Source organism: Labrus bergylta, chromosome 13, assembly GCF_963930695.1.
Source record: "Labrus bergylta chromosome 13, fLabBer1.1, whole genome shotgun sequence".
In the NCBI taxonomy this organism is placed as follows: Eukaryota; Metazoa; Chordata; class Actinopteri; order Labriformes; family Labridae; genus Labrus; species Labrus bergylta.
In genome coordinates, this window is record NC_089207.1 from 25,048,188 (window position 1) to 25,058,986 (window position 10,799).

General features: G+C 41.2%; 1 protein-coding gene across 1 annotated transcript in view; it reads right to left on the reverse strand.

Moving 5' to 3' along the window:
- abca12 (ATP-binding cassette, sub-family A (ABC1), member 12) overlaps nucleotides 1–10,799 on the reverse strand; it is a gene marked incomplete in the record, with an annotated part of 43,677 nt that continues 32,878 nt past the window's right edge. Inside the window, 11 exon segments of the mRNA XM_065962372.1 lie at nucleotides 1–640; nucleotides 1,084–1,221; nucleotides 2,581–2,686; nucleotides 2,902–2,994; nucleotides 3,292–3,395; nucleotides 3,700–3,834; nucleotides 6,715–6,865; nucleotides 7,474–7,583; nucleotides 7,859–8,063; nucleotides 8,188–8,441; nucleotides 8,638–8,800. Of these exon segments, the coding sequence (XP_065818444.1) occupies nucleotides 530–640; nucleotides 1,084–1,221; nucleotides 2,581–2,686; nucleotides 2,902–2,994; nucleotides 3,292–3,395; nucleotides 3,700–3,834; nucleotides 6,715–6,865; nucleotides 7,474–7,583; nucleotides 7,859–8,063; nucleotides 8,188–8,441; nucleotides 8,638–8,800 (1,570 nt within the window).

Below are 10,799 nucleotides of genomic sequence, written 5' to 3' on the forward strand. Positions count from 1 at the left end.
TTGCTTCTGAAAAATAGCTTTATTAGAATAATAAAAAAAGGCATTATGAGGGGTCCAAAAGCAAGAAAAAGTCCAGTAAATATTTAGTACATTCTTTTCATCATAATTTCATCTATAAGGGACAATTACATGTACCTAAGACAAAAAATAAAATCTTCTTTAGACATGCTTTGTGTTCATCATGTGAGTGCTTACGGATTTTGTTAAATTAAAGTTGAATAAAAAAATATGTGAAATAAAAAGTTTTTGATTAGCTATAGTACCCTTAATATAAACACAAAGCTTTAATTCATCATCTTTGCTCATCTGTCCATTCATGCAAATGTGCATGTTGTACCTCTGCAAAGTAATCCTTCATATGATCAGTTGACATTTTACAGAGACAGTTAGTATATTCTAAACATGAATGATTTAAACACTTGTTTTTCACATATCAAGGGGAGACTGGGGGTAGATTTATTATAAACATATATTGCGTTTCATTCAATTGGACATACATAAAATGACAAAGAAAAGATGGCAGTCAGCTCTAGGATTCCACTGCCTTGATGGAGCCCAGGCTGTCTCTGTCAGAGTCACCTTCGTCATCAATCGGTATGTTTTCCATGTCCGACTTTTCCATTGCAAAGTTGATGAAGACCTGGAAAGAGTTAGTGCAAATTAAATATTAATGTCAACAGAAAACCTTTTTGAGTTATTCTGCTTGTCAATTTCTTTATTTGGCCTGTGGTATCCTCCAATCCCAGAGCCCCAGCAGGGCAGGGTGGTTGAAGAATATCAGCACTGGCTGCATATAAAGCTCATGGATTCTTTCCCTTACTCATATTCCATTTATTTTCCCTCCGGCATACCCTCTGTCAGTTTCTCTCTGCCTTCTTTAAACATTCTCCACTCTGCTTTCTTCTGTCCCTGCTTCCCCCTTACACCCTCTCTCTCTCTCTCTCTCTCTCTCTCTCTCTCTCTCTCTCTCCTTCTATCCACAGTTTTTGTGTCCTGTCCTTCGCTGGCATATTCCCACCCTTACAAAACCTTCACACTAGTAGCCCCCCCTCTGTCTGTTTATGTCCTGTCTCTTTCTCTCACCTCATCCAGTGTGGTCTGGCTCACAGAGAAGTGTTTGATCTGCAGATCATTCTTGTTGGACTCCAGCTGGTCGAAGATGTCAGCCACCCCTCCTACAGCAACAGGGACGTGATACTCTGCCATATTGGAGTGCTGGTCCTGAGGATTGATAGAGGAGAGTAGAGGGTTAAATACTCCACCAAAACTTTATAAAACTCAGTGGAAAGCTGTTGAAACCAAACAGAGATAACTTTGCATATGCCTATCAACTAAATAAAAATTCCCAGCTTGCTCAGTCTTACAATAACACAAACATTATATGCTGTGGGTTTTTTCAGCTCTGCAGTACACTGTGTATACTACCTGTGTTTACTAGTGGTTCTCATATGCACTCTTGAATATTTCTAGAGAATTTCAGGAGGATTGCCTCTGAAATAATCTTGATCTGGTTGTTCACACATGCACATCCAAAAGGGAGGCTATCCTGCTGGGACGGTGGTCAGTTGCATACAATTTATGGTCGTGCACTGATTGCAGGGAGTAAACGTCACCACCCCCTCCCACTCATTTTCAGATAATTATCCTGATTCTATTCTCCTGCGTTCTCACATCAGCTCACTCGGACTCTGACAAAATACTCGGGGGGCTGGCAGGAGAAACTCCTGATGAAGTCTGAGTGAAAAATGTAGCTGTTTGCGTTCACACATGCAGCTCACCCTGAAAACTTCAGGAGTTTGTGCAAGTGTGAAAACTATAATACCGACTCTCCAGGATGAGCAAGACAATTAAGAAGAAAATAATCCTGGGAAGGAAAATTCCCACATGGTTGTGAGATATCTATATCCATAACGTAGCTCATAAAATGTGGTTTCTTTAAAGCTGCACGATTCATCGTTGTCATATTTACACCTGAAAAAAAAAACTAAATATAATGACAAAAGGTCACACAGGGGTGACAAATACACAGTTAATTATAGTCCAACTTTGCAGCCCCCCACAATTCTTCTATTTTTATTTTTAGAATGTTTTGGCCTTATTTCATGGCCAACAACTTTGCAGTCTCTCAGCAAGCTTGTTGTGTTTTTTTTTGTTTTTTTGCTGCAGCAGGCTGCAGCTTTCAGCATGAAAACCTTTGATAAACCCACTGTTCACTGGCTGGGATGAATTTTGGAGCTACATTCCTCCTCTGGGCAGAAACACAATTCTAAATTAGTGCTGAAGTTGCTCCATGTCTGCTAGAAGTCTAAATGCACTTCTGTTTGCTATTAAACTTGCCTTAACAACTTAATAAGGTAATGGTGTTAGCTTGTTCTGCTACAACCAAATGGACTGTTTGTCAATCTAATGCGGCTGTACATCTAGGAACAGCAGCCAGCTCATGTAGTTTAGAAAAGAATCATACAGACAACAACTTAACTTAATGTATTGCAACATTCCACGGCTATATAAACCATGCTTGTGTTTTTCATGTTCTCTACCAAGTACTCTTCAATACTTTCAATTGCTGGCAAAGCTCACCTTGAGATAAGTGCTGGGGAATCTGCGCTGCATGAAGCCAGTGATTGCCTCTGCGTTGCAGGAGGCCTCGGCCAAGTACATCTTCACAGTGAACCCGCTGCCGAACCTGCACCAAGGAGATGTTGGGAACAAAGAATTGTGTTATTACATGTCTGAGGGGTGGGGCTGAGGTGAAGAGGGAGGTGGGTACACTGTTCTTACAAGTTAAAGTGAGCATTTTCTTGCAGAAAGGAACACATAGGGGTGATTTAAGGGCTGTGGAGACAGGGCAGGGGAAAGAGCAGTAATGGGTGGATTGGAGGATGAGCAGAGGTCACTAACCTGTTCTTAATGTGCTGCAGGGAGCCCAGGCAACGGAACTGACCTTTCACCATGATGGCAAGACGGCCGCACAGCGCCTCACACTCCTCCATGCTGAGATACAAAGACAAGGACAAAAAGACAAAAGGTCAAAATCGGACCCTGCGAGCATACAGTAATTAGCCATGTCTGCTGTAATTCAGGAATAACTTTCCTAGCTATTAACTCCACTAAGATGTTGAATTACTAAGCTGTATTTTTTACAATTTATTTTATTTTTTAACTTATACATAAAGCCCTAATCTCACACTGTTTTTAATTCACATTCTCATCTGTGATATCCAAATATCTATTGAGTATTATTAGCGTAAAGGGGCTGCAGCAGGTCCATGTTTGTGTAACTCTTCTAACCTGTGAGAGGTTAGGACAACAGCACATTTTCCTTTCACTTCTTCAGAGATGATCTTCCACAGATGACGCTTGGTACGAGGGTCCATGCCAGAGCTTGGCTCGTCCTGCAGAGAAGAGAAGGATTAGAGGAGAATAGCAGGGTATGTGAAACAAAGGAAAGACATCAAGATTGAAGGATCAAGGGGAAATGGGTAGTTAATTGAGTTGGGCAGGACGCAAACAGTGTGCACATACAATAATAATAGGAAAAAAACAAGGGTAATATTAAGAACACACATAGGAGGGTTGAAAGAGAAGAGGAAGGTAAGAAGAGGAAACATTCAAGAAAGTATGGAGAAGAAACCGTACATGAAACAAAACATATAGAGAGAGGGAAGGAGAGAAAGTAATTAAGGAGCATGTCCTTACCAGGAGAAGGATTTGAGGATGCCCAATGAGAGCCAACGCTGTGGAGAGCTTCCTGCGGGTGCCGCAGCTGTAACCTTCAGTGGTGATGTTTCTGTGGTAGTTGAGCTCCAGCCTCTTCAGCAGGTATCTCACCACCTTTAAAGGAAACATACAAGGGGAATTATATATCGAATCAGAATAACAAACAGATCGCGGAAGAAGGGTGCAAAAATGTCAACTAAAGGATAGAAAGTGATTTTCAAAACATTACTAGGCATTAATTGGATTGTTTATTCTTGCATGGAGAGACATTTTTAATGATTATTTTAGATGCTTAGCATGCCAAAAAAAATGATACCACAAAACAGATAGATTCCTGTGCTATAAAGAAACCACAGCAGCTAGTATGAAAGGCCAACATGCATGACTTAACCAGGTGATCAGAGGATGAGAATAGTAGTTCAAATGAAAAACAATGCTTTGTCTATAAACCTGTTTCTGCAGCTTAAAGATTATCATTGTGCTGATATGTTAAAGAGCTGCAGTAACATAATGGGACTCAACATGTTTAATGATAGCTCTTCATGTATCTGTAATCATAAATGCATATAAGACTTTTTTTCTTTTTTTTTTTAAAGATGTATTTTTGGGCTTCCCACAACCCCATTGTAGAGACAGGACAGGGGACACAGTCAGAAACCAGGCTGCCTGCCTAGAGGACCACAGCCACTTACCATTGGGCCGCGCGAACCAACCACTAGGCCACCAGCATCATAATAAGACTATTTTCTGACACAGAGTGTTGTTATTCATTAGAGAAGCTAAGATTAATAAAGTACTCAGTCAAAAGATAATTCATTGTATTGTTTATGATGGTGGAATCTTTTTACTGTTTTTTTTTTAAGCAATAATAAAAACAGATCGTCTGGGGACAACTTCTTAAACAACAATGTGTTGTTTCTTTTCATTTTGTAAATACAAAAGTTTTGAAGTCTTGCTTAAACAAAGAAAAAAGTTGCAAGAATAAACTTTTCCAGAAATTTTGTGAACATTTTGCAACAACTTTTTGACATTTTATGGACTCAATGAATAATGAATTGATGGTTGAAACAATCTGCTGATGAATCAGTATGAACATACAGAATAACTGTTGCAGCAGTTTTCTCTGGTTAAAACAAACATCAGAATAGAGTCAAACCCCATCTGTGGCTCCATCATCTAAATAACCGCGGACCTTTGCAGTCAGTAGATTTTCCATCCATTTAACTGTAGGCTGTGTCTCTGAAGGAAAACACCAATATGCTAATATCAACAATTCATGCCCTGAATCAAGCAAAGACAGGTCCATTTACACAAAGCTGGTTCATAACACTTATTTACCTGACATTCATTTTGGTTATTGTCTCCTCCTATTCTGTCGAGAACAGCTGCGCCGCAAAGGACCGAGCTATCGCTTTGTCTCACTCCTATGCATATTTAATTCTGTTTGCACAACAATGATGGCTTCACTGTGTGACTTTATTCTATGTACACTCCATGCTGTCCTGGGGCTGCAGCAGCTTTACAGAACAGGAACTGACACAGCATAACCTATCGAATTATCCTGTGAGTTAAGCAGGAACGGAAAACCCATAATGGCTCATAAACATTTATCCTCTTAAAAAATCTTAGTGCCTCCCCATTAATCACATGGAATGGTGTGCTGTAAATACGTGTTCATTTTCAAACAGCTTGAGGTGATTTCCCATCGGCACGCTTTAGTCCTTTTTACCATCAGTTGACATGTTTGGAAACCAGATCAATGAAGCAAGTGAATGCAATAGATAACTTTTCTTTGCCTTTAGAGTTGATTTTCCATATGATTCCAAGCCCACTGATCCTGGATATTAGAAAACAGTGCAAGACATTTTCATACCGAGACAAATAAACAGTATTAGCAGCTAGATTTGAATGATAAGCACTGGTAGCATCGCATATACCTGACTGCCTCAGATCAAAATAGTTTGTATTTTTACGTCCTCTCATAAAAGCCCCCTTTCCCTCACCTTTGATGTAACAGCTCATTAGGCCTGACATCACCATGTCAATGCCAAATGACCCCATTAAGGCTTGTCTCATTATCCACAGTTAGGGGACTGTCAGCAGGAGGCAACATAAGAGGACCTATATATATAACCTCATCTTTGTGAATTAGCCCGACACCGATGCTGTGGCCATTATAACCATTGTTGTCACTATCCTGACCAGAGACGAGGAGCTGGAAAAGCAGTGAAGGCGATTAGAGTCAGACGTATCCATATATCTGTGCCTCATCATACAAGTACATTTGTGTTTGTGTGTGTTTTTGTGCATCCTTGCTAATGTACAAGAGTAGTTCAGGGTGTAACAAAAATGAGCCTGTCAGGGAAATGAAGTGTTTTGTGCGTCTGCAGTTTCAAAAGGATGCAGAGAGATCAAGAGGCAAAAACAGAAAGATGCTTTTCAGCATACAATTCAGATTGTGTTTTCTGTTTCCTTTTTGCTTTTCAGGGAAAGAAAAACGACATGGAATATGTAGAAATCCCTTCATATGTCAATTGTTTGAAAGATTCCTCTCATGTTGACATCGGCAGCAGCAAAAGACAGGCATGCTCAGTGATCAGCACAAAGCAAGATTGATTGGTTCCCAGAAAGATAAATGAGAAGAATGGGGCTAAAGTGACACGTCAAATGAGATCCTCTCATCATCAATGTATCGTTTAAATGTAAATTTGACTTCAGTGAAGCGTACAGCATCGGCTTAATTCTAAAGTTTTGGACCGCACGAGCAGACAACAAAAGCTTTTCCATTTTTGCCCTGGATAGCAGAGCTTTCTGCATGCATCACTCAACGCTTCAAGTCCTCTGATTCAGTATGCATGGAAGCATCAACAGTTACTCGTCCTGCAGTGTGAGTGCACCTTTTGAATTTCTATCAGATCTGGTGTCATTTTGTGGATGGTGTTGTCACTACCCAGAGCTTTGAAAAGACGCACAGAGCCTGCAGCTCTTACTCACCCCGTCTATCTCCCTCTTTGAGATGCCTCGGATGCGAGCATAGAAGTACAAATGCTCCTCTCCGGTGAGCAGATTGTCCAGGGCATCTACCTGGGGACAGTAGCCGATGTTAATTCCCTGGTGGCGGCACTCCATGATATCTACCAATCGCCTTGGGGGGGGAAAGAAAGGAAAGAAAAAGATATTAAATGGGATGCAACACATGGTGTAGGGCAGATGAACATGCAGGGTACGCCTTTGGCCCTGCTGTGCCAGATATACCCACTGAACAGCTTAAAAAAAGAACTGTAAATAGGGATCCAGACCCATGAGAGTAGTGTTGGTTTTTATCTGTCTACAAGCATCTGAGATACAGGTGTTACATACAGCTGCTACTTGCTAAATCCCAAAGCATTGCAGTTCAAATTTTGGCAAATTTGAGGCAATAAAAACTCTCATTTGTGGATATTTGTGTTATGCAAATTGAATCTAACTCAGAGTCATTAGACGGTGCAGCTTGGACACCTGTGCAGCTGAAATCACAGCTTTCTGTTTTGTGATGAGGTGTTTTTTATTACAGTGACTCTCTTACATAAAATTAACGTGTCATAATAATACTTTAAATATACAATTGCTGAACTTATGTTTCAGTCGTCTCTACAGTATGTGTTTGGTGTGCAGGCAAAATGACATTCTAAGTAACAAAGCTGGGTATTCTGGATATGCCATGCTACACTGTATGAGCTTGATGAGGTACAGTGACAGTCATGAATAGCTTACCCATCACGATCCCTAATCTGAGCTGTGCCATCAGTTGGGCTAACGTCTCCAGTCAGCATCTTGAAGGTGGTCGTTTTTCCTGCTCCGTTCTCTCCCAGCAAACCAAAGCACTGTAAGCAAATGCTGATGGCTTAGTCATACTCAAACATTAGTCCCCTTCACTTTCACCAACAATCACATAGATGTAATGGCTGATATCCAGTACAACCGACCATCAAAACATGATTTTAAGTACTACGCATCTAAATCTCTTCAGCAACAAAAGGATAATGCGATCATCTGTTGTAAAAAAAAAAATGCGATTAAATAATATGCGATTCCCCTTTTCTACTGACTTTGAATTTCTTCTGATTCATATTTCCACTATGTTTAGTTTTACTCTTACCTCTCCTGCAGGTATGCCCACAGACACACCCTTGACAGCTTGGACCTTCTTGCTGAAGTTCTGATAGATCTTAGTGAGATGGTTGACCTGGAGTATGTCTGAGCTGGCCGCTCCACTCGCCACCCGTTGGTGCTCAGTTGTCACATCCTGATCCTCGTCCTCAGGTGCCACATGGGACACCGTCTTTCTGCCGCAGATGAGATGTCTGCAAAGAGAAGAGCATGTTCTCTTTCATCCACAGTTTCTTTTTTTTTTTTTGCACAGAATGCACAATGTAACAATCTCATGTGCGCATGTCGTTGGATCACGATGGTCTCCGTTTTCCTCACCTGACTTTGCGTATGATGAACCTGTTGAGCAGGAGGCGCAGGCTGAAGAGGACCACGCCTTGTATGAAAGAGGAGATGAACAACCAGGCCATTGCGTCCATGGAGAACGGGTTCTGATAGGCGTCGATCCCGTAGCCGCTGAGGATCTGGACCTCTATGTTCTTCCTGGCCAGCTGCATCATCCCGTGACCAAAGTTGAACTGGGGGAAGATGAGGAAGGCGTTGCACAGCCTGTTGAAGATGGCTAAAACGACCTGCAGTTGAGGAGGACAAAAGACTGAATCAAAAGTACACTGAGGGCTCATCCTGTTTTCTAATCTTTGTGTAACTCACTGACAGGTTTTCACACTCATCTACAACATCATTGTGTCAACAAGGACTGATTCAGAGCCATTCAAATAGTAATGAACAGTCACATATTTAAGTCTGCATCTGGCAGTTTATGCTGACCTCCGCTTTGATGGTTGAAATTTGACTCAGGAAGAAGAGGATGGAGGTGGACAAGACGGTGTTGACACTGATGAACAGGTTGATGCAGACAAATGTGATGAAGGCCATCTCTGCGTCCTTGAAGACACCAGATAGCAGATACATCCAGGGGAAGGTGGCAAACCTGCGGATTTAACAATGACAGGATCCTTCAAACACAAAGTGGAGTAAAAATGACTTCACACACACTCTCTGGAGTAGCCTTTCTGTGATCTCTTCTGGATTAGTTTCACATACAGAACGTCCCCAATGACAACCCCACAAAAGGGATGAGGAAAATGTGTATCATCCTCCTCCCAATTCCTTTGTTTCTGAAATGCCATGACCTTGCTTTTTTTTTTTTTTTTTACAAGACTGAAGTAGCTAAGGCCTTTAACCGACCAAACAGAGCAGCTGTGAAAATGAAAAAAAGAGAAAGAGGAAAAATATCAGACAGTGAAGAGTGTAAACCTTCAGTCATGACGCCCAAAGAGAGGAAGATAAATGACTTCTCTCTGTATTCCCCTAGTGGCAAAACATCTTTTTTTGTTGTCTCTTTTTCTCTCACATAATCTGCTTGTTCATTTGATTGGGGTGTCTGGGTCAGCCAGACTCCGAAAGAAAAGCAGAGATGAAGACAGCAGTAGTGTGGGAAAAAGAGACACAAATAGATAGAGCCGGACAGAGACATAGCATCTTCATGCCACGTCCAAAAAAAAATCAAAAAAGGTGCTGGGTAGGCAGACTGTGGGTGCCAAGCCATGACAAGGAACAGAAGCAAAACCAGGCCAGGTGGGTGCCGCATGACAGATGGAGCGCTGCGATAATTCATTGCTTGGGAGGGAGACATCTGTCTGATAAATGAGAAGCAGAGTGCTGACTTGGCCTCCTATGATCTGGGGCTCAGGACAAGGCCTAAGACAGCAACAGGAAACACAGGAGGCTAAGCTTCGGCTACAGTTGTGGGATGATGTAAGTAATCTCAGGAAACCAGAGGTGGGGAACAAAGCATGTTGCTGGCTTCACACGTTTCAAAGAATCAACAATTCATTCTCATTACCAGATTGATTTCAAACCTTGGTATCTTGGGACAGGAGCGTGCAAGTCTTTCTCACATCAAGGCATATTGTTTTTGCCGTTAGCCCCGTTGCTACTCTCTAGCGTCTTTGGCTTGCAGCCGATAAACATGTTGGTAGTGATTTTTCTAACAGCCTGTCAGTCCTACCACCATCTGTATTAGTGGGAAATTCTGGAAATACTGAGCAGTGTTTGTGTAAGAAGAACAGCAGCGTCCGTATGCTCAGTGCTGTAAATCCTACCTGGTGGCACACACACTCAGAGCAGCAGGGGAGGCAAAAACACAGACTGTTTAAGAGGAAGAGGCTTCTATTGATCAGAATACTTTGCATGAAACACATGGTCAGTTTGCCGGGGGTCAGGTAATTAACAATAAAAGCCATGAAAATTCGACTGTTTTGTCTTTGAAAAGAAACCTCTTTGGGTGCCTGGAGTACATTTTCCAGCTGCAGATCTAAGCTTCAACAGTTTGTCTGCAAACACTTGGATTACCAAACAGAATGTGTTTTTGTCTTCAGTTCTTTTAGTGATTTGTTGTGTTTTCAGATCCATGCTATCATAACTGATCGAACTGATCATCGCAACTACAAAAACAATCTAACAGCTGATCTTAACAGTGATTTTGCTGTTAGATTGCTGATTCATTCAGGTTCTTCAGTCTCATGATGATGTCCTCATTTTACTTCAAATCACTATAACAAAAAAAAACAAAAAACTAAGTTTTTCTGTAGTGATTTTAAATCAACACCTCTGCAGTTTCTTTAAATTGCTAAGATTTGTCCATTTGTATTAAAGTTTTTCCTAGGTCTTGTCTTGCAGTCTGAAGTATTGCCAAAAATACCCAGATGTTGTACGTATTAAGAAAAATCTACAGTCTCAGTCTCAGTCTCGCTCGCGTTACGATTTCCCACTAATGAAAGCGTCAGGTCAGAGATCGAGATGACGGACACTAACGGTTATCATAACGGGATATAATCTTCAGAGCAAACCACACAAAGATACCACCAGTTATCTTCTCAAAATCATGAAAATAAAAAAATGTTCAGACCAGAAGTGGATGTTACACT